The sequence below is a fragment of the Odontomachus brunneus genome, unplaced genomic scaffold, assembly GCF_010583005.1.
Source record: "Odontomachus brunneus isolate Ranch 3 - 2012 unplaced genomic scaffold, Obru_v1 Obru_scaffold_025, whole genome shotgun sequence".
NCBI lineage: Eukaryota > Metazoa > Arthropoda > Insecta > Hymenoptera > Formicidae > Odontomachus > Odontomachus brunneus.
In genome coordinates, this window is record NW_022639475.1 from 1,123,116 (window position 1) to 1,150,925 (window position 27,810).

General features: G+C 43.4%; 1 protein-coding gene across 4 annotated transcripts; it reads right to left on the reverse strand.

The window, feature by feature from the left end:
* Positions 1-27,773, reverse strand: LOC116842382 (protein sidekick). 4 transcript variants are annotated; one of them, XM_032811513.1, is made up of 16 exons: positions 26,345-27,773; positions 13,878-13,973; positions 12,821-12,997; positions 12,481-12,694; positions 12,190-12,363; positions 11,883-12,091; positions 11,576-11,726; positions 11,369-11,496; positions 10,977-11,087; positions 8,833-10,029; positions 5,308-8,478; positions 4,935-4,955; positions 4,087-4,244; positions 3,796-3,958; positions 3,313-3,632; positions 1-3,180 (listed from the first exon to the last, which is right to left on the reverse strand). In XM_032811513.1, exons 1-16 carry the CDS (start codon positions 26,433-26,435, stop codon positions 2,938-2,940), a joined length of 6,624 nt encoding a protein of 2,207 aa, XP_032667404.1. In that variant the 5' UTR covers positions 26,436-27,773; the 3' UTR covers positions 1-2,937. The 4 variants fall into 4 exon arrangements, with proteins under 4 accessions (XP_032667404.1, XP_032667406.1, XP_032667405.1 ...); XM_032811515.1 differs by lacking the exon at positions 10,977-11,087; XM_032811514.1 differs by lacking the exon at positions 4,935-4,955 and having other exon boundaries at positions 2,938-3,180; positions 26,345-26,435.
* Between the last annotated feature and the right edge of the window lie 37 nt (positions 27,774-27,810).

A 27,810-nucleotide genomic window follows, 5' to 3' on the forward strand; every position in this document is an offset into this window, starting at 1 on the left:
TTCTTCCGGAACGGCATAAATTTTTATTGAAAGATTAACAAAGTCTGCAAGATATCCCTAATACGATTACGCCTATAGCTGATTTTTATGCTCGCATTTGTTGATGCAAATGCGCGTTATAGATATATAAATAAGATTAGATTTGCACTAAGCGAACTCGCTGGCAGTGTCACAAGAAGAAACGCAGTTTTGAGCGCGCTTCTCTCAAAGGAGATGCTTCTTATCGAATAAAATCGTTCATATATCTCGAATGATTTTACTGGATACGAATCTAGGTCTTAATCGTTAATTGGTAGATTAGGCTTCTCTTTGCTGCGCGTCTTACCTTACATTAGATTTAACTGTTCGCGCAGCTGCACAAAAAGGAAAGCGCGAAATTACGCAACTATTAGGCTGGTGCGAAAAGTTCGTCGTATTTGCCAAGTAAAGTAGAAAACGGAATTAACTAATTTTTCGAAAGAATAATAATTTTTACGAATTATATGAACATTGGCTCAGCATTTCTTTAGAAATGCTATCTAACGAGGAAATTTTTAAATATCATTATCTAACGAGGAAATTTTTAAACTTTTAATTATATCCGAAATTCCTACGAAAATCTTAATATAAAAATGACAAGTCTCTTGCACCAACTTAATATATCGTACTTCAGTTCGATATCCGACTTTGGACAAAGTTGAGAATGTTTAAGAAGATACAAATACTGTCTCAGTAATAGCTACAATAATAATATATGCGTATGTGTATCACAAAACGAATGCGTTCAATCGATAGCTCCGCGCTAGCTAATATAGTAGCGTCATACAAAATCTACATTTCTTTTTTCTTACGGGTAGAAAATATACAATATATTTACACATGAATGCATGAAAATGGAATTATACACGCGGTGTTTCACGATTCGCAATCCCGATTTTAATTCTGTTCGAAACAATTACACTTTGATGAAATCATGTACAAAAATGTCTCAATATTCGACAAATAGGCACTTTTTTATCTAAGACATCTACAATCCAGACTTAAGTTTTAATTTAGAATTAGACATTGTGATAACTCTAAATATAAAACCTATTTTATATATATATATATATATATATATATATATATATATATATATAAAAGAATTGTTAAACACAATATATCGTACAAAAAATTAAGAAATAAAAAAATTTTATATTTACCATGTCGAATATAAAAATTAATAAAAATATATCGACTATTTTCTTTCTTATACATGGTAACTAAAACTTCAAAACTTGAACTATTTAATTGCGAGTCATGCGACACCTTGTATATAGTGGAAGAATGCAATTATAAAAATGTTTCTTAAAAAATTAATTAATGACACGTCTTACGGATTAGCTGCGATAAATCAGTCGATAATAAAAGCGAATATTTATTGGCTATCCTGTCTTCTCTTGAATTCTGCTAAAATTGCAATTCGCAGGTCGTTCGTAAGCGCAAAACTTACACTCTTTCACCAAACCAAACTAAACGTAATAATAACGCGGTTTTGCGCAATATTTACACGTACGTTTTTATAAAAATGTTTCCTCAATATCTTGCTATACCAGGATATATCATTTACGTAATATTTCAGCAACGTTCTTCGTGTTTGAGAGAAATCGGCGAACAATGTGATGATATGACGACAGATCTGACTATTAACGAACGTTGAGTATGAATTGACGTCCCGTTTCTCCCAGAACCTCTATGGATATCGTCGTGACGATCGCGCCAGTACGCTAAGGCGCGTACCCTTTTTAGTAGTGTTCCCTTTTTTTAACAACTTGTGTCCTTAATTTATACATAACGTTCGAACGTCGTATGTTAGAAGAATGCGTAAGATTAAATCATATATTGCATACATGAGAAACGGAAAAAGTTCGATTTAACATTCACATTAACCTGATTTTCCCTAAAGAGAAAAAGGACTGGTACTTTTTTTCTAGACTTGAATAGCTCCGCTTCTCAGGTATGGAACTTACATAACGAGATCCCGATATGCTTCTACTCTCCTGATCCTTCAATCAGAGGAAGTACAAATGTCTATTAAATGCAAATGTCTTATCTAAAAAATTATAAATAATATATATATAATCTGTATATATATATATATATATATATATATGTATATCAATATATCACAATATATGAAGATGCCTCGACGTTCCGAGTACGCCGTTAAAACCTTACTAGAAGTCTACAACGCCAGTACACGTCGACACAAGTCTTTTATCTTTACATACGTATATACAGGTAAGTCACTTAATATACATTGTAAAGTATTTTCTTAGTAGTTATCAGATATTATCGAAAACTATGGACCGAGACGAATGAAATTTTACTTATTACCGTCTCTAAAATATGTAAAAGAATATAAGTGTCTATCGCAACAGTTGATAACTGTTGCTTGTGCCGACAGTACAAGCCGAAAAAATCAGACGCATATATGCATCTACAGTCCATACTGATACCATTTATTAGACGCATATACGTGTCCATAAAATTCTGAAATAATATACTTATCCTTCTTTATACATACACAGGGTATCTGACAATGATCATGTAGATTTTTAATTATTATTTAAAGAAGATTAATGCATGATTGTGCGCTAAAACGCACCAATCTTCTTTAATCATCAAAATTTTACGTGGTTATTTGCGAAATGGTAGAGAAATTGTGTATTTAGTATTGAGTTCTGCCTGCATACCACGGGTGTGTCGTGAATTGTCAGACGCCTTGTATAAAAAAACTTATGTTTCTTTCACATATATAAAAAGAGACCACCGCACGAAGCGAGATCGTCGAGGCGATAGTTTTGATATTGACAGTTCGAGGGAGAAAGAGAAAAGACCCTCGCTGAGAATTTTTATAAAACTCCGCTAGAAAAAGTGTTTCTTTATATCTTACTAATTAATTGTTAATTCGGTTAATTACACGAACGACGAAAAACCAGGCAGCGGCGCTCTCGATCTCGCCATATTGTTCATGATAATCTGCCCGCCGTTCAGACTAACGACCGCGCTGCCTTCTGGCTCGGAATCGGTATACGACGAGTAATTCCGAACAGGTTTCTGTCGCTTCCACGACTGTCGCAACGAGTCGTTCACATTCGCGTAGTGATTCACGAAGGAATGCGGATCGGACTGCACACTCTCGTTTTCGCTCTCGGAACCCTGCAAAGCGCAATAGAGTAAATATGCGATAAAGTTGCAATCGATAGAATTTCAAAATAAAAACGCATAAGAACGTATCCCCCGATTAACTTAAAGATATCACACGCTTTAATAATCTAGAAGTAAAGTTACCTGAGAGTCGGTGGAACTTATTTCGGAGGGCTTCTCTGTGACGCTACTGTCGTCAGGATTCTCGTCGTATCCTTTGAGACTCTCCTCGTCGCTGTGATAGGCGACTGATGCGGGAGACGGCCTGGGAGGCGATTTTCCTAGCATTGCAGGAGGCGGCGGAATCGCCTTGCGAGCTAATGTGCTCCTCTTGCCTAGAGTGCCGCTACCCATGTTGATAGTGCACCCACCACCCTGACGTGATCTGTACAGCTCCAAATCCGACTCCTGTCTATCGTCCCCGTCCATCGCCATCGATTCCTCGAGGGTCTTTTGTGCCTTTTCTGTATAATTGCATACGTTACATGTAAGTAATATAGTCATAACATACGTATATAGTCACGTATCAAGTTACAACTACATAATATGAATCATATTTGAATCATCACATCATTTTTCATATGATTATATAGTTCAAATGTTACGCGAGACTGTGCGAAAACTTACGTTTGTACTTGTAGCTTTTGCTCTTCACACACAATACCGCTATGACTGTGATGATGATTATGATTGACGTAGCTGCTAAAGTGACCATAAACCAGGTTTGCCTGTAGAACGGCCTATGTTGCAGGTATGCGTATTCCAGGTACAGTTTCGACGGCGTTAATAGCTAAAAATAATATGTAATTAGATGTAAGAACATACGGAAACTTAATATATACAATTGAAATATCACATTATTAGCACTGCATTAGCAAAATATCAAGTATACGATTAATTTTGATTTTGATATCTTACCGTTTCAGTAGAATATACTGGGCAACTGATCCCGTACTGATTGTATGATAGCACTCTAAATGAGTATACCGTGGACGGCAGTAAGTTTTGATAAGACACAGTGAACTCCGTCAACGGTCCGTTTGAGATGCGAGTTAAGGGATCCCAGCGCGTGTTATCTAAAAACGCGAAACGTATTACAACTTCAATAAATTGGTGAATTCTTTCTAGAGAAAAGGGGTAAATTACTTTTTCATAAAGACTGCCTGAGGATATTGTAATATATCAAATCTTTTTATACACAATCAAATTATTCTTCAAGTCAAATTAATTTTTAACTTGTTGATTTTTCGACCAGCGAAAATATCGACAGAGACGTTGTCGTCTCGTCGCCAATTGCTAATTGTTCGAAAGTTATGTTTTGTCTAATCAGATTTTCTTTGAGGAAAAACCAGACTTCTCGATCGGTCGAAGAATCTGCAGTTAAAAGATGATATGGTGTAAAGCGGGACACACTCTGTATATCAGTCAATCGGGCAGGGATCTTTGATACTCAGCGACGAATTATATTATAGCGTTATTATGTAAGGGAGTTAATGTCCAATAAAAAGAACCTGTTCGAACGTCTAAAATGGTATTTCTGACTATGACGTCATGCTATGACACTATCATGCAGATCGTTAATGCAAGAACGCCGACATGACGTGTAAATGTACATAACGTACAATGGATTCGTATCACAGGGTAAGAGAAGCAAGAAGAACGTTGCCACTCTAACAAGGGGGAAGAGGGGGCGGGGGTCTCACTATCGAAAAACCATCTAATGCAACGACTGACGATTCGGCATAATTACGTGCGTTGACACTTACAATGCTGCCACTCTTCCATCGCTATATCGGTTATGAAAAAAGACAGTATTAGTATTTAGCAGCCCATAGTCGAGTTTGACGCGCGAGCGCGAGAGAGATTATATACACGAAAGACATATATTCTTTAACTGAAATATTGATTTCATCTTCAAATTTCAACATTTGAATTCTCGTGGACGACAATAATTGTAGAAAAAAAAATATATATGTATATATATGATAACTGTAGTCTCAGAGAAATATAGTTTTTTTAGAGAAAAAAACTTATGCTCAGTGGAAGGTTGTTATGAATTCGTACGATACCATCGCCCCTGCTAATTGCGAATAGTAATTACGTAAAGTAACAACGATAAGAATTGAAGTTGCTGCTTACCGTTACGACGCGTCTCGATGTAGTACCCCAATATAGGACCCTTTCCGGACGCTCCGTTGGTCCAATGCAACTCCACGCTGGAGGCGGTCTTAGAGAGGACAAGTTTGCTGGGTGACATCGGTGAGCCCTTCTGTGGCCCAGTCGTGACGTTTCCGGATATCGGCGGACCAAGGTCAATCGTTTGCGCGCGTACCGTGAATGTGTACAGCGCTTCCTCTTCCAATTGCGAGACCACCATGTACGTCCTGTGCACCTTCTGCTTCACTTGCTTGCTGAAATGTTCGTTTTGCTCCGCCGTCTCGTATACGACAAGGTAGTTAACTATTTCACCGTTGCGTAACTTGGGTGACTCCCAGGACACGCGCAAACTCGTCATGGCGATTTCCGTAAATTGTAGATTATGCGGCGGTCCTGGGAGGTCCTGTTTTGTTCTCACGGTGATCGGCCGTGATCGGGGACCGTCTCCAGCCGGATTAAACGCTAAAACTTGTATACGGTATTCAGTGTACTTGTCGAGGAAGACTAGACTGTGTGCCAGACAGGACGCCGGAACAACTTCAATCTCCTCCTCCTGTTTCTTCTCCAATTGCTGAGGTGAGTCGGTCACCAAATAAAAAATCTTGTACCCTAATAGGCCTCCATTTTGCATATTGGCCTGGGGTGGCTTCCATCGCAAATGGACTTCCGTGGAAGAGATGGATTCAGCTTTCAGGTGCTGAGGCTCTCCCGTGGGGACCGCCTCGCCTACGTACACTGTAACCGGTGGGCTCGGTGGACCTTCACCTTCCGAGTTGAAAGGCAACACTATGATTTCATAATACCTATCCTCTGTTAAGTCGCTGAGGACCATCTTAGTTTCCTTGATTCCTACAACATCTTTCTTTGGTGTGGTGTGAAGTGCTGTCGGGAAGTCTGATACCGGCTGATAAACGACGCGGTAACCACCTGTCTTGTGATCGCCGCTCCAATATATCTGGTCGACCATGTTCCAGTGAACCTCGACGCTGGATGTCGTTATCGGCACAACTTTCAGACCGGTGACACCCTTGGACGGCGCTGCAGGTAGAGTTTGTACTTGAACGGACTCGGTGCTCCATTCGGACGGACCTATGTCGTTGGTGGCTTGAATACGAAACTGATAGAAAGTGTCAGGCTTCAGATTGTCGGCCGTGTAAGACGTCAAGGTGGGTTCCACTCTCTCGGGGATAGTTTGGAACGGTCCCGAGTTCTCGGACTGCTGTACCGTGTAATACCTCAATGGTGCGAAACCGTCTTTGCCTGGTGTCCAGTTGAACGTGATTTGACGGCTCTGGATCTGCGATTTGCCCACCTGCGGCACCGATGGCGCCTGTGGACGCTCTCGGTTGTTTGTGGTGAACACGAGTGCATACGCAGTCTTGCCCCAGCCCAGTCTCGTCTGCGCCGTCACGGAGAACATGTAGTACCTCTCCGGCTCGAGACCTGTGGCAGTGAACGTTCTGTCCGACGCAGGAAACTCTCTTGAGAACTCGCGATCTTGGCTATTGTTTAAGTGAAACACCACTTTGTACGCGAGGATTTCGCCATTGGGATCCTCCGGTGTGTCCCAGATAATGCGAGCTGTGGTTAGACTCACGTCGGGGAAAGACACATTGGACGGTGGACCAGGAGTATCTTCGAAGGTCTGCACTCTCACAGGCGGAATACTGAGGGCTCCGTCTCCAAGTCTCGTGTAAGCCAGGACCTGCACATGATACTGAACGAATTTGCGCAGCTCGGTCAGAGTGGTTGTGAAAGTGGTGTTACTAGGAATATTCTTGTACTGGAACGGCGATCTAGAATTCGCGCCGTAATAGACTTTAAACCCGTCGATCTGTCCGTTCTGGTGTTCCACGGGCACGTCACCCCACCGCACCACAATAGTCGTGGACGACGTCGCGTTCGCTTCCACGTTGACCGGTCCGAGTGAAGGAACTGATTCGCGAGTGCGTTCCACGGCCTTAGGACTCACCTCCGAAAAGCCAACGTCGTTGAAAGCTTGCATCACTATCTCATAATCGGCGTACTCCTTCATATTCTCCAGAATATACGAGTTCGCCGTGGGATCCTCGATAGAGATACTCTTCGACATGTTCATCCGTACCTCTGTGTACGTGATGTTATATCCGCGTGGATTGCCGTACCATTCTATCTGCTGCAAAGGAATCCACCTGACGCGTAACTCGGTAGCGCTCATTGCGCGTACGGTGACATTCGTCGGCGGATGGGAAGGTGGTGCTTGAATCGTCTGAAATTCCTTCGTCGGCTCGGACGGTTGCGAGGCGCCGACCACATTGTTCGCGATCAAACGGAGTTTGTACTGCATGAAGGGAGTGAGTCTGTCGACGGTAATGGTGCACGCGTCGGGATCTGACACCTCGTAGATGTTGTACCACGTCGAGTTTCGCGCTGTTTGCGCCTGCACCGTCCACTTCGCGATAGATGAGTTGCCGTCAAAGCCAGGTGTGAACTGCAGCACAACGGAGAATGCATCGATGTTGGATAACGCCAATTTCGTAGGAGGCTCCGGCAGCACCGGCTCTACACCCGATTGTATGATCGCGACTTTCGCTTTGCCAGGCCCGACTGACGTCCACGCGGCCACTTCGAATTTGTAATGAGTTAATGCCTGCAGGTGCTCTACTTTGGTAAACAATACGTCGGCTGTGAAGTTTTGTACTTGCAAAGAATCCGGAATTTCCTTTATCATATATTTCAGTTGGTAATGCGTCAATATTCCGTTGGTTTCTTTAGGCGGACTCCACTTGACCGTCAGCGCGCGATCGCTGATATCATCGAATTGCAGATTCTCCACTTCTTCGGGCACGTCTTCGCGAGTGCGAATCTCGACGGGTGAGCTCCTCTCGCCGTCACCCGGATCGGTGAAGCACAACACTGTAATGTTGTACAGAGTGTACTTTCTCAAGCCTGTTATAATAGCGCTCTGCTCCAAGAGTGGATCCAACAAGCTTGGCGGTACGGTCATTGACTTATACTTGTTCGCCTCTGTCAGATTACCACCAGCCCAGGCTTGCAATTTGTATCCCTGATTTATTCCATTAATTTTCTGAGGATTGGGTGGCTTCCACAAAACTTTCACTGCCGTTGAATTCACTGCTTCCGCTCTCACATTTGTGGGAGGCGCTTCCGGAACTGCAAATTATTATATTTCACATGTAGAATACATATACATACAAAAAAAACTTAAGTATAAATTTTAACTACATCTTGATCAACTCCTAGTAACTCTCCAATAATCAAAATTATAGTAGACTAAATTATTAGTCTTGCAAATTTATAATGTTCTCTAGATTTTTAGATCTAGAATTATTTAATATTCTAATTAGATTATTCTAAAATTGTAATATATAGTTTACTACATAAAATATTAAGTAGTACATTACAGTATTGTAGAATTAGAACCGCTTCTCAATGAATTCTTATAATACAACAGAATCACAACGATATATTTAATTTTTAATAATCTGGTATCGGTCGCGCAATTACCTCCTTCCTTAGTTTTTATCTTCAAGCCATCGGTAAATATACCCACTCCCTTGTCGTTGTATGCCGCTATCTGCACCTCATAATCCTTCCACGTGATCAGATCGGTGATCAGATAATTCCTTTGGGCTTCGTTAGTGATATTTTGCATCATCCAAGGATTGGCGATGTACCCGAACAGCCTATATCTCAGAATATATCCCAAAATGTGGCCGTTCCGATACTCCTCCAACGGTAGTTGCCATTGCGTTATTATTTGAGACGATGAACGCGCTGAACCAACGAAACCGACGGGCGGACCGCTAGGTGGCTCTTGTGGCAATTCGACGACGTTACTTGGTTCCGACGGCATACCCTTGCCGACGCTGTTCTCGGCGTAAACGCGAAACTGATAGGCCGCCGCTGCTTTCAGATTATTCAGCAACACCCATCGGGTATCCGCGGACACGTTGTTGTCGACGATGTCCCAGCTCACTAACGAATCGGATATAGGCGCCGAGACGGACACTTCTTGCTTCTCGACGATAAATTTCTTTGTAGGACTGTTGCCGTCGAAACCGGGCACCCAAGTGACGTTGATCGTGCGCGGTGAGATCCGCTCGACTCGCGCAGCCTTGACGCTGATCGGCGCGAATGGCAGCTCGATCACGCTGAGACGGGCGGAGCGCGTCTCGTTGCCGCCAGGCGACACCACGGAGCACGTGTATTCTCCCACGTCGGAAGCTCGCACTGCAACAATCTCGAGGGTGCCATCATGTCGCATCTTCACCCTCTGACTCGCTTGCGTGTTTATCACTTGTGCATTGTGAAACCACGCCATGTCGTACATGACGCTGGGATCATTCGCAATTTTACATTGCAATTCGGCGGTTTGCCCGAGAAGCACGGATGTATCGATAGGTGGTTCGGTAATGCGCGTTCGAATCATGACGGTGAGGAATCCCGATCCGTTGACAGAGCCGGCCTCATTCGCGCGGACGCAAGTGTATTTACCCGCGTCGTTCGGTTTCACCGCTGCGATCAGAAGATCACCATTACCCGAGACTTGTACTCTTCCGGCTATCTCCACGGGTATCGTGTCGTTATAGTACCAGGTGGTGTTTGGTTTGGGCGCCGCCACCGCGTTGCAACTTAGAGTCGCGTCCTTGCCGTCCAATACCGTCAAATTTTGCGGACCATTTTCCATTATTGGCCCAGACGCTGCAAACAGCAGATTTGTTCGTTAATTCGTCAGATCTGTCGGCCCGCGTTCTCTTACAACATGCAAAATAAAAAAATAAAAAAACACAAATAAAAAAAACGTGATATATAATCATCACTTGCAACTCACACAAAAACCCAAAGTCCCTAATTCTCACGCCTCGAATCTCTCTATGCTCGAGTTGCAAACGACAAGCACGGACATAAACATATATTCGATACAGCGGTACTATGCAAACTAAGTGACTGAATAACTTTGAACAGATTTTTCATTGGACATGTACATCATAAGTGTAAAACGTGCATGTGTCAGTGTACTTGCATCGTTGTAAGCACGTGCTAAGGATTATTAATTCAAAGGATGCGTAAGAATACCAAGTTTCGTCTAACTTCTCTTCAGAAACGGCATACGTCATTAAATATATAATTACTAAAACGCTAAATTAATTTCACTTTCAAGACTACCAAGTCACTAATTATATAATAAGATATAAAGATCTATTCCTTTTTTAAGTAAAGGAAATAAGAGAGGCTCCATAACATAAAATCAGAGTGAAGAAGGAAAAGCCAATTGAAGGCTAAATGCAGTTATATGTATACACGTAAATGATAAAATAATTTTTAAATACGACTTCTTTGAAGTTACGTGTATTTGCCCAATTAATTGCATTTAGGCATTAGTTCGCCTTTTTCTTCTTGCAATTGAACAAATATTCCGCTAGAATTTTATCGACTATACAACTGTGGAGCAATGATAATTATCTAAAACAACAACATTCGACATGTCTGGTGCGTGTTGCTCTATCAAAGAAAACTATACGAATATTGTCACCAAGAGAAGCGAAAATCGTGAGGTGGGATATAAATTTCCAAGCATGTGCCGAATAATAAATAGAAAAAGAAGGTGAATAGAAATTTCGCTGCAAAGCGAACAGCATTGTTCTTACTGTCTGGATATTGAGAGAACATAAAACTGCGATCAGACTGGCGAATTCTGACTACATTGTAACCAGCTGCCCGGCGGACAACTCTGTCTTTCAATCCGCTCCCTAATCCTTCTGCCCCACAAAAAACATGTCATGTATATATTAACTTCACGTGCGACATTGCTGTACGAAGCGTTCGCAAAATGTATGACCCGAGTCTTCTTCAGCGAATATCTTTGTTACGTATTTCCCGTAACTCGATGATTTCTTTGCCGACTCTTAATCTGAGATTTATCTGAATTAAAGCGGAAATTTCAAAAATTTTCCGGAGGATTTCGACCGCATGTTTTGCGTGCGCTTTGTACAACTTCGACATTTACAGCTTTCGTGATATTCCAACGCGAATCACTCACTTTTCGCTTTCAGCCACGTGTAACTGGATGCTTCGCCGGCCTCGTTGGACGCGAGGCACTGAAACATCCCCGAGTCATCCATAGTCAATTTCTGAATCGTCAGCGAGCCGTCTTCCTCTATCTTATATCTATAAAACACAACGCGTGCAGATGCTGTGAGAACAATATTCTGAACGCAGAAGAAGATATTCGTCGAGAGAGGCGCACCTGTTTTCTAGCAAATGATCGACTGGGTCGGCATTACGGAACCAAGTAATCTTCGGAACCGGCGTGCCATCAACGTTGCACGATAACGTAACCTTGGATCCGTAATCACTCAGAGTTTCTTTTTTCAACTCTGTGTTGAATTTCGGTTTTTCTGAAACATAAATAAACAAAACTGTCAGCAAAGTCTGGGTAGAGTAGACAACGTGTAAAATTAGACGCGTACGGCGGACAATCAGTTTGTGAAAGATTTTCGATTATTAGTTATATCTAAAATTACTACACTGACTTCTATGTAGAGCAAACATACCGTATACAACGATCTTAGCGCTCGCATTCAAAGTCGGATAGCCACCGCTCTTCAGATCCACGTGGCAGGAATACGTTCCCGTATAAGTCATGTTCGCGGAGATCAGCATGAGCGTCCTGTTCCACGAGTCGTTAAAACTGTATGTTACCTGGGAGTTCTCGATAGGTATATCATCCTTCATCCACAGAATCCGCAACTCATGAAGCGATCTGAAACATGTGTAAGTGTTGCCACCGATTGTTCAGAGTATACAATAGAAAAAGGGACAACGTTGACGATACGCAGCTTGTGACTCTCGATTACATACCTGGCATTCGCGACGCAATGGATATGAGCGGCATTCTGATCCTTGATTATCCGTGTGTTCTGAGGTTTGACAATTATACTGGGGGCTATTTCTGCATCCGGATCACCAGTGACCTGCAGCTTGAAGAACGGACTGATCTCTTCCTTACCCAATTGATTGTTGAAAGCCCTCCCTCTGTGCGACAAACAACGGGGAAGATGCATGTGAGTGTCCGCGAATCTCGCGTTCGAGTCGGTGATTTCGAATTAACGATAGTATTCACCGATGAAAGAGTGTCTCAATCGTACGAACCTGTAGAAACCCTCATCACTCTTCGCGGCATCTAGTATGAACAGCTTGTGGTCAATCATAGCGTACTTTATGCCGTACAGTTCCGTCGCGTCCGAAGACAACCACGTTACCGTAGGGCTGGGATTACTCTCAATCAACGGTAGCTCCAATATTGCAACGTTACCATATTCAACCGTCACTACTCTATCTGTGAGGTCGTCGAATTTTCCCAAATCTGCGCGAAAAAAACTCAATGTATACATTCTTCGTTATAAAAAAATGCAGTCGAGAATGTCATAATGCTAATATAACCTTTAGTCGTAGTTTGTGCAAGTAAGATCGATGATTCTAAGGTACTTACATGCTACAGAGAAGCCAACACGATCGCTGAATATCGAGCCCACGTCGTTGGTCGCGACACAATGATAAATGCCGGTGTCCATTCGTCGCGTATCCTGAATCCGAAAAGATCCTGACGTGGTCATTTCGCTGAGCGGTTCCCAATCCTTGAACCACCTGTACTTTGGTTGAGGATTGCCTGTGGAAACGATGTGTAGTGTTGGATAATTTTTCCGACTAAAAAGAGGGTTGTGAACAAATTAAAGCGAATTTCTCATCATTTTCGCATAATTTCTGTCGATATTTATTGGCAGCAAAAATATCGCAAATATTATCTCCTCGGGATCATTAGAAAGAAAACCTGATGGAAATCTCGAGCAGAGATTTTATGAGTGTAACGTAAGAAGAAACAAATTACTCGAAGACATTTGGTATCGTGAAAAATTATTTTACGTAGATTATTGAATAATTAAATGTAAATTCGCGTCGTGCAAAGTCATGGACGATGTTAACTGCAGCTCATGAGCTATCTAATACCATTAGTACAGGGTCATACAATCGAATTAAACATGGTGATGGTAGTGGTGGTGGTGGTAGTGGAAGTAGAGAATATTGGTAAGGCTTCATCTGGTCAGCGTCTCGTCCGCTCGTTATCTGATACTTTAGCAGGACAATGGAGCATCGCAAACTTTATCCTCGTTGCTGCGGTTCTCTTACCACCACCATCATATTACCAGCACCACTGCCAACAATTGAAGTAGAACCCCTGTTAAGCTCTACCTACGCAATATCGCCAGGAAAATCTGCAACCATCGCAAAATTTAACGCCTCTTATGTTTTATTGCTTCAATTTCGCTTTTGTCGATCAAATGCGATTTCCTGCTGAACGGTGCGAGATTCGCAGTCTCGAGGAAATCGAGACTGGAGCGACGAAAAATTAGCACACAAATAGAAATAAATTTCGCCTCAGAAGCAAGTTCTTTTGGCTGGAGATCTTTCTGCTCGACAGTGGTCGAAGTGGGACCTGTGCCAGAATTGAACGATACTTAGAATGTTAATCCAACGTTCGTGTGTCTCACCTCTTGCTTGGCATTGTAGAATCTTGGTGCGATTCTCACTGAGTATATTGCCGCTGGTAGATGGTTGAATGAAGAAGCGCGGCTCTAGAAGTGGTTCTGCAAACAGAAAAAATGTTCTCTGCCTCATCAAGACCATCTCGTGAGGAAATCTAACAAAAGTCTTATCTAGATTGCCGCGTTTCATATCGCCGCTTCGCCCGCGTCTCCAATTAAACCATGGTTTAATGTGAAACGACGACAAGGAGAGACTCTACAGGCGACACCGATGTGCCCCATGTCGAGGTCGTTGGAGCATGGAAGATCCGGGAAGGAGGGTAGTGCATGTGTCGGTTTACGCATGTGACTCGGCACTTCGGCATCCGGCCGTTCGTTCGTTCGTTCGTTCGCATTCTTTCCTCTCATTTCTCGACATTTTTGGAGCACCGTAAATTACGCTCGCGATCTTGTGATATGACTCAGTTATCAGTCGGCCGTATGTAGGACACATGTAATTATGTAAAATTATGACACACTAATTTATGATTTACGATACAATACGACAATTCGTGATACAAGCGAGATAAGACCATTTCACAAAGTCTCACAAATATACAGACTTAATCATTAACGTGCCACGATCGCTGCACTGTTTTCCCATTCATCATTAAGTAATTGTATATTTACAATTAAAAAGTGGAAAATAAAATAACAATAAGCTCCAGAGGAAATACTAAATGGTCAATAAGCTCAAGTGTAGATAAAGCAAACTATCAAAATAATCTAATAAGTATACACATATGCGACTTATGATTCTGCTAACACTACGTATTATATCATACATTGAGAGATAAAATGATTGATTTAATTAGAATTATAGTTATTTTTTATCGCAATTATATTTTTTTGGTTGTTCTAACACGCTAACAATAGTAATAACATGCATGTAAGATTATTATCACTAATATTATAGTAGAATTTAATAAAAAAATAGTTTCCTCAATTATAATTTATAGTAATCATTTCTCTGCGATTATAGTTACGAATATCAAATACTTTTTCTCAGTGTACATGTATATAATTTATACACTCTATAATCCTGCTATAATTTCCGATATAAAAATTATATATTCTAATATAGATATTCTAATATTATTATTAGAACTTGTGCACTCCACTAGGTTTCCATTACAAGGTAAATATTTTTTTTATTATTTCAACTATTTTCCCCAATTTATTCGTGAGTTATTCTATTATTCTATTTATATATTATATCCTAAAGCAATTTATATGTAGTAATAAATATAAATGTAATTATAATACAAAAATTTGGAATATCTCTCAAAGTTAATTTGTCGCGCCTCTGTCGCCCATCCGGAAGATTTCATGATCGATTGTGTGCGCGCTCTTTATACATTGACGACATATCTATGCAGTTTGTTCTCCGAACGGAGCTCGAGGTTGACCACCTGCAAACTGCAGTGAAGAGAAGGGAGTCGACGTGCAGCCAACGACGCGACGGACGGCTGCACCGTGGTATAGCTGCCGCCGCTGCGTGCAGTAAGACGCAATGCGCAACGTTTTGCGGAGTCTCGCCCCCACCCGGGTGGCGTGTTATCGGACCGGGCTATCTCCTCGTAACCCGAACGAAATGCACCACGTCGAAACTGCGCTACGTTTTACCTCGGTTTCTAAACTTTCTTCCTCCTCCTATCTCTTGCATTCGCGCTCCGATCCGGAAAATCGCCGGTAGGAAATCGCGTACAAAAATCGTCTACCCGCGTTACGAATTACCGGGTATTTATCAATTTCGGGACATTTAGTTTCGAGCAACCGCCGAGTCGGTGAGTCAGAAGAGGGAGAGAGCGGAAGGGGTGGAGGAGAAAGGATGGTGGTGGTTCTTTTTCAAGGGTTTGTCTGGAAATAACCGGCCGTCCCCCGCTCACCCGCCACCACGACGACGACGACGACGACGACGACGACGACGAGGAGTGCATCGAGAGTTCAGCCGCGAGTGCACATATGGTATCGAGTAAACTTCGAAAGCTTTAATATGGGGTCGACGCACGTTCGACGCTCGTAAAAAGCCCGAGATTGAATTAGGTTTGAGCGCGTTCTATTGAGCGTGAACAGCCCGTCGTCGCGAACACGGTAAACTTTAACGAGCCGTTGTCGTCGTTGTTGTTGTCGCCGAAGAAACTTTCCACGGCTCGTGAATCTGTTCCCTCCTCCTCCTCTCTCCGCCTTTCTGTCTCTCTTAATCTCGGTATCGATCGTTGAGTCGATTTCGTTCGATTGCTCGCGGAACCAGCGCGACTGTAACGTGTCTTTTGCGCCTTTAGCGGATAGGAAAACGCGAACGAATCGCGGAACAACGGGATGCGCATTAGAACAAACGAAAGGTGTTCCCGGCCGTGTGCGAACGCGTACATATCTCTCGTGGGAATCTGCATGCGGTGGCTGTGTGTGCTAATACAAAGTTACGCCTCGTTGAACGAGCGGTTCTTAAACGCTCGGCCAGCAGCACCGTTGCGATATCAGCAACAACAGCGGACGGGCGTTGTACCAGTGGGCGACTTATAATTTCGCGCAACGATGCGCCCTCGACTATTTATTACGCGAGGGACGACAAATGCCGTGGTCGCGTTTCGGCGCGAGAACGCGCAGAAAAGCGAAGAAGCGCGGTGAGCGAAGCGCGAAACTGCAAGACCAAACTTCAGTGAAATCTTTGCTGGTCCTTCTAATCGTTCCCACCTCGTGTCTGAAAGATAAATATCCCGATGACTGAACTGATAAGAAAACACGATCAGTTTTGTATTTCTATTCATAAATAATTAATGGAATAATTAACAAGACCAACGTTTATACAAAACTTTGATTCGTCAGCGATCGGGAAATAATAAGGAGGTAAAATATAATCAGTGAGTACCAATTGTAATTTTAACGATGCAAAAAGTAATTTTAGCTGAGATTAGCCGTTTCTCCTCCCGAAAGTAAAGTAGACAAGTGCAAGAGGTATTTAGTTTCTTTGAACTCGAAAAAAAAACCTAACGAACGCAACGAACAAGATTACAATAAGCGCGGCACGTGTTATTCGCACGAGCTGACGAGACTTAAATTCACGGCGCAAAGTGCAGCGACGCGTCGCACCGTAAACTCTCCGCCACCGCTCGCGATTTTGTTATGCGCGTGCGAATGCACCCGGGGGTAGAGACAGGGAGGCAAAGCGTAGAAAGGGGGAAAACACGGTGTGGAAGGGCGACCTCGGTGTGCCCGAAGTTCACTGAACAATCTGGGGTAAAACGAACGAGGCAGCTGTCGGGCCATGTGTGTAGGGCACGACGCGCTATGTAAATGGGGGAACGGGAATTCGTGCGCATCGCATCGTGCTGCACACGAAGATGCACCTCGAAGGGGAAGAGAGAGAAGAGAGAAAGAGAGAGGAGCGAGAGAGAGAGAGAGAGAGAGAGAGAGAGAGAGAGGGAAAGAGAGAAGAGGTTCTTTAACCCATTCGATTACACGCGCGGCGTGTTAATAACACCCTCGAGAATGCAACTACTTTGCCGTTGTCGCATCGCAGACAAAAACGGGCGGGACATTACTTCGTTACCACAGGTTGTAATTTATATTTGTATATTAATTATATTGTGTAGAATCTGCCGAAATGCAAACGAAAGGGGGGAACAAGAACGAAGTGGGCTGAACGAGCGGGCAAGAATGGACGTATCCTTGAAAAGTGTGTGCAGTGACTTATTTCGGGAGGTGCGTCTTGAAACACAGACGCACGCATGCACGCATGCCAGCGAGCGGAGGAACGTTCCCGACGACATAAGCGATGGAGTGTTATGCGAAGGGCCTCTGCCCTGGCCCATTTTACGGCCTTGAAGAAACTCCGGCTTCACCTCGTCATCGTGACGGCGCGAACTGTTATGAGCGCGAGGCAAGAGTACGTTGAGACGTAATATTAAATATATGGGTCTTCATTTTGTTTTAACGAGCAGCTTGATATTTAATATTTGAAGCGAAAGTCTCTCAAGAAGACTTAATATGATAAAATATCAATATCCAGGAAGTTTGATCATTTTTATCGAGGATGCCAATTAGCAAGAGTTCTTACGAACTAGAGGCTTCAATATATCAAGCTTGAAATTTACAATATTTATCAGACTACATAGCTGAAAAACTATCATATGCGATTCCCTAGCTTGGGTAAAGAGATAAACAGGGTACAGGATGGCGATTTCAAGTACTTGAGTTGCGGCAAATAATACAATACACGAGAGAGAGAGAGAGAGAGAGAGAGAGAGAGAGAACAAGAAAGAGAGAGCGGGAGAACGGTAACAAAAGCGACGTGGCTGTGGCGCATGCACGACTGAATTTTTCGTTCTTCCTCTGTAAAACGGCACCGGTGCCAACAACACGCGATCCGAAGGAAATTATATATTAGGCAAATACCCAGTTATAAATAACTCGATTTCTCTTCCGTAGCTCTTTCCGTCTGTTGCTCGACTACTTTTCTATGAACATACATGAAAATAAGTGCTGTTGTAGAAGATAGAATTGATCAACAGCGCTATAATTGGAGTAAATCTCATTCATCATACATTGCTTTTTAATGACCTAAGTATTGGGTACAAAATGGTAGAGCTTATCTGTCATATCGCGTATAATTATTTATCAACATTCTTTAATTAATAACTTAGAATTTTACGCGATTGTTTGCAAAATGGCCGGGAAATGTTCAGTTTAGTCTGACCTACACATACACTCGACTACTAAACGGTGGCCACACACCAAATGAATTGTGCAGCGCTTCTGGTTGTTACAAATTAAGAAACACTACTAACGCATTCGCCCTGTAAGTTGACAGGTGTCGGAGAGAGTATAGGGTGTGAAAATAAATTTTATTAATATAACATTCACATATTGTTATCCTCCCGTGCTTTAAATTACGAACTTGTGAACTTTAAATACATTATTAACTAACTACAGCGCGAATGCGTCAGCAGTGTCTCTCAATTGTGACAACCAAGTGCGTTGCAACGTCACTCGAAAAAATGTGTGGCCACCGTTTAGTAACCAAATGTGTACACGAGGTACGGACACCTTATATAAGAGAATTCCACTGAGGATAAGATTATTTTTGAGTTCTGTATGTATACGTTCTAAACTGCATCTAGAAAGGGTGTTACAAATACAAATGTACAAGTACAGAAGTTAAGTTCTCTCATTGCGAATGTATCACATTCGCCCTAAAGTTCGGGACGGTCCTTGATTGTAAGTCCCAAGTCGTGGGTCGCTCGCGTTTATTCTATTTACTTCACTCCTATTACTTCACTCATCTATCCTGTGTGAGCCATTGCGGCGGGGTTGTTGGGTCAGGTCAGGTTTTGTCTTGGGGATCGGTGCGGCAGTTTCTCACAGTCCTTTCCTTCACGTGACGTCCTTCGTCTCCCGCCCCATCGTCGTCGTCGTCGTCCTCCTCCTCGTTCTCCTCCTTTTTCGCTCCTCGCGCGAGTCTCGTTCTCGCCGCGAAGGAAACTCGTCTCTCTCGCGAAAGGACGTACAAATTGCCCGAGAGGCAGAAAGAAAGAGGATACGGGCAGGTACGTGCAGCGATTGCGCCAACGATTTAGCGCATCGACGCTAATTTCTCTCGCACGACCGGAAACAGCGGTCGGGTCAGAGCGAGGAGAAAGAGAGGAGAAAAAGAAGAGCGCTCTCAACGGTTGAGGATCGCTCTCAGGATTCATCCTGAGCCCGAATGGATCATTCTTTCGTGAAACAACTGGACGCGTCTCGACGCGTATTCCGATTCGCATCGACATTCCTTTCGAGCGCGCTCGGATTTTCTCCTTTTCTCTCATTCGGTACGCGATTCGACTCGCTACGCGCGCTACCTGGAGCGCGTCCTTTCGCACTCGCGCTCAGGTGAGCGAGGATTTCCGTTACCGATAAGGACCTTGAGAGCGCAAGGTGCAGCCGCGTCGCGTCGCGGCGCTCTCTACGCTACTTACGTTCATCGCGACGCTCCGTTCACCGATATTTTCACTTTTCATTCGCGATTCCACCCCGCCCCCACCCGTTAAAGCAAACGGCGCGTGGTCAATGGCGGAACAAAGGAACGCGCAGGAAAAGTGATGCGCGAGGAGAACGCACGTGGAAAATGCGATCGTCGAGTTTACGCGGAGTCCATCGCGCGATCGAAAGTACAATTGGATTTCCCCGTAAAATGATGTATTCTCGTCGAGAGACCGGCTTTCTTTCCTCTCTCTCTCTGTCTGACGATTCCTTCGCTACGATACTATCTTCAATCCGGGCGTATCGTCGATGTCGATCTCACCTCACGAAAGCTACGATACCAGCGAGAAAGAGAGAGGGAGAGAGAGAGAGAGATGCCACAAGACCTTTCTTCACCAGATCTGAATCACCCGATGAATCGTCGTCCGCGGGAGAAGTTCCAGGAAAGCGCGGCTAGATAACACGCGAGCAACGGTGGACCGTCCTCCGTTCTGTCGCTTCTCGAAATCGTCGCGGCAACCGAATTCACGATTAATTAATTACATGGGAATACGATCCGCTCGTTCGTGCGGCTCGAGGAATGCGCGCGACACGGGACGTTCCTCGCGGAAACGGAAATTACGATACGCGTGGTTACGTTAATCAGCCGAGTGTTTCTTTCGGTCCTCATGGACACGCTGGGATCTGCAAAAAGCAATTGTACTGTGCCCAATGGAAAGCTTTTGCAGACATTGCGATGCGAATGGAAGGGCGAAAAGGAGGACGAGGAGAATAAAACCGAGAAGAAGTTACGGAGGAAGAAGAAGAAGAAGAAAGAGGAAGAGGCAAAGAAGAAGAAGAAGAAGAAGCCATGAAAGACGAGAAAGCCTTGCCGGGGGCGGTCAGTGGCCCCTGCACCGACTACCCATGAAGTCCGATGGCGTTCTATAGCATCGACTTGCCTCGCGCTGCGTGGCGTCGACAAGTTCCACGCTTAATCTTCTCATTTTCTTCGGCTTACGATAGCCCGTGTCTTTTGGGGAGCGGTAATCCACCTGGTAGTTTCTTCTTCGATATAGGCGGTCTGTTCCATTTGGAACGCGGGAATATTCTCTTTCGCATTCCTTCTCCCACTTCTCTCTTAAGTTTTTCTCTTATACAGCTTCCAGTTATAGAATAATTGTAAAAAAAGTACGGAAAAAGTACAACACCACCCTCGATATAACATAACTAGCCCCGATCTTTCGTAAGGCCCGACCAATGGGTCCGGATTAACGAGGTCGGGACAATAGCGGTGCCCAGCGCAACGCAGTGGTGCCATGGTCTCCCTTTCCTCCGTAAATGTTGAACGTTCTTTCATCTTCGTCGAAAGACGAACGCTACTTGAACATTAAACGACCTCAGGGGCCCCGAGAAGAATGCACCGCGATGACGAAGGAATTCAGCGGGATGCCTTCGTTCTTTTTTTACAATCTTTTTATCCCTTAACCATAGATAGAACAACGTAATTTATGTAAAAGGAAAATCAGTCCAAAAATTCAGAGGAAAGACAAGGTCGACCTGGGACACCTGTGCGTGCCAGGTGATCGTTCACGCGCGTCGCGAGCGAGAAAACACAGGATATCGAGTGGAGGCGACAATCCCGCGCACTCGAGGAGTTACGAGAGGATAATGATAATGAAAATGATGCGGTCGGGAGAGGTAAAAGGAAAAGGTGGCGGTCGGTACATCCGGTCGGTTGGCTGCTCGTAGAGCGTCAGCATTCACACACGTATTCCCTTGCCTGCTTCTCTCTCCCCTTCCGCCCCCCTCTCTCTCTCTCTCTCTCTCTCTCTCTCTGCGAAAGGCCGACGAGATCCAAGAAGAGGATAATAGCCGAAAGGCCGCACGGGACTGGTAAAGGCCGTGAAAGACGACGTGTGGTTGGGTTCCACGCGATCTTCGAATTTTTTCTCGGTCAATAAAAATTCGAAAATTCTATAGTAAGATATATCGGGTTCGTTAAAAATTTCATTGGAATTTTCAATGATTTTTCTTCAGTGGTAAACCTGCTACGACAGAGAGCTAGAACAAGGAAGATTGTTTGGTCGATACGTAATTTGTTTCCATTTAACGCGACAAAGTCGAACTGAAGTTTCCAACTGACCTGACAGCCTGGAAATCCAAACAGAGACAGCTGTACGTAAATTTGGCAGCAATTTTACAAAGATGATGATTTGTAAAGATTGCATCCTTTAGAGGTGATTCATGTGGCGCTCACATTTGTCGCAAAGAATCAATTAAGAAATCTACTCAAAACAATGTGTCATGTAAAACGCCATGTGCGAATCTAAGTGTAACTTTAGCGAGTTTATTGCCGCGTCGATATAACAAAAAACTTAATTATTTTACGGTATAAATTTCATGATTGACTAAATACGTGCCCGGTGTTTCATAAATGTAACTTAAAAAATCTGTAAAGTCTCCATTATCAATTTTTTGTGTCACGTCGTGATAATCACGAAATCAATCTGGGTGATCTAACACAGTGTTTTCAACAGTGCCCTTTGTTCCCTCTGTCTTATTTTGACCATCATAAAAACACGAGATAACCTTTGTACTCGTGGCGAACAATACTGCACCGGTAAGACCCGAGTTTTCTCGTGACAGTGTGTTAACAGCGATTATTACACAGGTCTCATTCGATCTCGCTGTCGTCTTGGACGGCGCGATGGTGAATTCTCGCGTTTCAGGCCGCTGCGGTCGCTGCCGTGTGCACGCAGTATATCCACCGTCTGGCGCGTATAAAAAGGGCGTACGTTCGGTAACCTGCGCGTAAAAGCTACGGCGATCTCTACGGTGGTAGTGGTGATGATATGGTGTTGTATGTGTCGTGTGTGTGATCTGCACGTGCGCGCGCATGTGTGCGTACACACACGTGTGTATGCGCTAGGAAAGGTATCTATCACTGACGTCAGCTCGACCGAGGTACAATGGAGGACAAGGGCCTTTACCTGGTGCTCGACGAGTCTCCCCTTCTTTCCCTATTCCCCTCCTCTTTTCCCCCGACACCCGGTGTATTGGCCCCCGGTGTGATCCACCATTTTCTAGGGGTCTTCTGTTCGCTTTATCGAGCGCGTGTGCCTTACTTCGGCTAGTGAAGGGCTTATCGAACGCGAACTCCGAGGCGGACAAAACTGTTTTATGGATTACAGACTGGCAGGTCGCGTTCGCGTGGACAGCGGTATAACGAGATACGCAACCGTACCGTTACGCACACTCGAGCCTCTTAAGGTAGATAAACTCCTCACGTCGTATAAATCGTAGAAACTGTGCTCTTATGGAAGTTTACAGTAGTTGCGATACCAGGAAGTTTACGAAACATTTTTTTTTCTTATGTACATCCGGTGTAACGCAACGATCACCATGATAATTTGTCTATGGCGGAAGACTAACGGTCCCGTATTTGACCGGGAAACAACGAGACTTTTCTACGACACGAAGGGAACGCGAGCTGGTTCGCTCTCTTATCTGTCCTTATCTGGTCGGCTGGCCGGCGGTATCAATGCCGGTGTTGTTACAGAACGAATTTAATCAATGCCAGTCTGTCTCCTCACTGCAACTACGTGCTGAGAAAGAGAAAGAGAGAGGAAGATCCATATTGACAGATTACGTAAATTTGGCAATAACTTTACTAGTTGATTTGTAAAAGTTACATCCGTTGAGTGGTTTATGTGACACTCATATTTATTATACAGAATAACGAAATAGAAATACGAAACATAAAAAAAATAAAAATTTACTCAAAATAATGTTAAGTAAAATGTAATACAAAACTTTGAGCAAAACTCTTGTTGCATCAATATAACAAAATTTACATTATTGTATAATGTAATTTAATAATTAATTTAATATAGTATATTTACCTCATAAATGTCAATAATTGTAAGATTTCGATTAATTTTTTCATGTCATGATAATGAAAGTCTGAGTATATATGTATAAGTATATGGGGTGTCCGATAATTTACTAGGGAGCCATGGAATATAAGTATAGGTTGAATCAAACTGAATACAGAAGTCCTTGAGTTATTAATTAAGATTGATGAAAGATTGCACGCGATCATCCGCCAATCTTCATTAATTATTAATTAAAAATTTTACGTGTTACTCGCAAAATAGTAGGTTTTTCTTCTTCAATCTGACAACATCTACAAGAACACGAAAAAGAATTTGACGTGGTTGCTCGTGCAATGGTAGAAGGATATTTTTGTTCAATTTTTAATCTACTTATACATCACGGCACCGCAGTGAATTTTCGGACATATATCCTGTATGTGTGTGTGCATATAACGTCAGAAACGAGGGTTCTTCGTCTATTTGATTACTTTCTTTATCTAATCCAAAAGAAACTTGAACGACCCGAACGATCTCTGAGAATGTCCGTACGCTTTTAATAAAATTAAAGACGACGAAGCGTTCGGCTTCCTCTTTGTCGGATCAACGAAGAAACGTGTGAGAGGCGACGGAGGAGGAAAGAAATCGCACGGGAGAAAGGGTTAATCCGGAATTGTCTTTGTGCGCGGCACGTGCTGCTCTCTCTCTTGTCTCCCTCGGCTCGTGCGTCTCCCGCAATCGAGACGAGAGGTCAACGGTTTAACTTCGTTCGCACAATTGGTCCGGATTAACGTCGTAATAAATCTCAATTAGGGACGTGCTCCTAAGCATCACACGGCACTCGCGCGCCGCGATCGCCCCCGGGGGAGATTTCACGGATTTTTCCCCCGATGTTGGCTCACCCCCGGCAGGCTCCTGACGCCGTGCGATAACAATAGCGCGACAATTTGACGTAACAACGTAGCGAAATGATATTTTCCGATTGTCCGCGATATATACCGCTACTGAAGTCGCTTAACAATTAAATACACGAGCGATATATTCTATTCTCAAGCTTATATCGGCGCAATTCATGTATAACGATAAAAATAAAAATTGTGATATCGCGATACATTAGGATAAATTTCTGTTCTTTAAAGTGCACTGAGTTACACTATCTGTACTTAAAATGAAGTAGGTATATGATATTTGACGGAAAAGAGGAAGAAAATATACAAAATGGAAAGATTACACCCAGGTAACACAGACGTCTATAATACTTCTAAAAGACATCTAGGAGACTTTTTCTAGGATATTTTAGATGCTTTTAGAAAGTTATATAGTGCTTGAGGAAGATAGTTTAAAAAACTACACACAGAAAGTATTCTACTGTTAAGAAATGTTATTACTCAGTTTACTTTTCTCTGAATGATCTTCAACAAAGAATATTTTCCCAATAATAGCCTTAAAATATATTCATGGCAAAGGAGGAGGGTCCCTAAGGCCGGTTTTTGACACCCTTTGAAATTGATCCAAAAATATCAGAAAAGTTATATTTTTGTAAGGACTATTGAAATAAAGTGATTTTATTCTAAACAAACATATTTTGATGCTTGCTTTTACTATAATTCTAATTAATCCCATTTTTATCACCAACACTCTTATGTCACCTACATATCATCTCCTTACATTTGTGTGCGCGCACACACACACACAATATTTCGACACTGCGAAAAAACTATAGAGCAGTATGATTTTTAAAGAAACATATATTGCTAAATATCTACACAAATAATGTTTTCGTAGTTTAGTGCGCGCGCGCACACACAAAAAGAAATGATATGTAGGTGACATAAGAGCATTGGTGGTAAAAATGGAATTAATTAGAATTATAGTATAAATAGGCACCAAAATATGTCCTTTTAGATTAAAATCACTTTATTTCAATAGACCTTACAAAAATATAACGCTTCTGATATTTTTGGTTTAATTTCAGAGAGTGCCAAAAACCGACCTCAGGAACCCTCTTCCTGTGAGGAAAACATATTTTCGTATTAAAAAAAATATAATTTGTATTTAAAAAAATGTTCTCTTTACGCGAAAATATTATAAAACTTTATCGAAGGAAAAGTTAATTCTATGTAAGCAAACCGGATTTTTGCCTTAATTTAATTTAACAATTTTTGATCGAAATGCAAAATTTACTGGGATTCAGAATATATTTTGAATAAATTTGATGCTTATAATAAAATTTTTCATGACAGATTTGAGGATATACAAACTTGAAAAAATAAAATACTTGAAAATACTTGAAAGTTACATTTCTTTGAATGCATTTTTCTATGTGCACAAAGATCAGACTTATAAGAAAAAATTCTATAGCGACACGATGGATCGTCCGACAAAATAGTCTTTATAAACCCAAAAAAAACTGCTTTCGTGTCATCGCGTTCATTTTATTTATTTCTCTTTTCTGTTATCATTATTATTCAGTTTATTATTTTTATTCTTATTTACTTTTTTTATTGTTTACTAATATTGAAAAATACCGCGCGGCCATTAGCAACGGAGAGCTACCAGATAGAGATAATTTTCTCTCAAAGAACATTTAGATAGACGAAGATCTGCATCACTTACCGCTACTGCGGGTGCTGCCGATGATCCATACGACAAGCCAAGCTCCGGCGAGAAGGCTCCGCGTCCTCGCGGAGGCCGCCGGCCGCATCATCCTCTCCGCCTTGCCGCTACAACGTTGACCTCTCCTCCTCCCCGTCTCTCCCGTCGCCGTCTTCTCTCCTCCGTCACCGGCCACTTCCTTCGCCTGTGTACTCGTTCGGCCGCGTAAAAAAAACTCCGATGCACGCGCAGGAGCTCTACGCGGAGAGCTCTATGATCGCGGCGATTCGCGCGTCTTCATCTCGCACGTAACACTCGCGTGACTCCGTGCATTCCACGATGCGGCTCTCTTTCCCTCTTTATCTCTCTCTCTTTCTCGCCCACTGCACACGACTCCTCCCTTTCGCGTCGGCTTCGTCGAGCGACTAACACTTTGCGCTCTTTCCCTGCTCTCTTTCGTTCCTACTTCAAAAGCCGCTCCGAGTTCGCTCACGAGACGACGTGCGCATCGTCCTCTGTTGCGGATGCAAAATCGCACGCGACGCGCGTCCGTGTTGTCGCAACGTGTCCTCTTTGCTCTCGGCGCGCGCAGCAAGGATTCACGGAAATGCCGGACTATGAGGGAAAGAGATCTATCGACTGATCGCGACGGAGATCGTCCGCGGACCGGCTCTCTTTCCTCAGTCTTTCCTTCTCGTTCACGCGGTCTTTGTGTTCTTCTTCTCCTCGTCTCTCTGCGGCGGCCTTCGTTCGCCAAACGAACAATCGTTCAGTCCGAGATCACTCGTGATTTCTCACATTCACTCACAGTGCGACTGTGTCGACGCGCGTAACGTAATGTCGACGCGATTTGATTCGTATTCGAAGACGAAACTCATGCGCAGCTAACTTCGCGCTCGAGCTCACACGCGCCTAACTTTACGTTCACTCTCGTAACCGACTGCACTCGATCGTCGTCGTCCTTGCACCGTAAATTACGTCTCCACCGCAGTTTACGCGACAGGATTCGCAAAGAGGATTTCTGGGAATTCTGACATTGTGGCGCGACACGGGGTTCTCTCCTTGCTCCTGTACACAAAAGTCCCGTCGTAGACAGGTAGGTTGACGGGTGTAAACGGAGTAACGCGACGCGAACCGTCGCACACGTTCACCTGGTAACACCTGGCAACGCCTGGCGAACGCGATACACACACAGCCGTTGAACCATTCGCTGGAGTCCGGCGGGACGCCTCACGCGTACAGGAACACCGTGCCGATTTCGTGCACCTTCCCCGCGAGCTTCGTGGTTTCAGTCGTGCCGAGGGGAACGGCGACGTCGGCCACGAGAACATGCGTCGCGGACTCGCTCCGACTCGTCCCGGTTTCGTCGCGATCACTTCACGAACAACGTGTTCACGAGCGTCGGACGGCGTAGCGTCAACTTGAAATCGCGTGTACACGCATGACCACCGCAAACGTTAGACTGCCTGGCCAATCGTCGTCGAGCG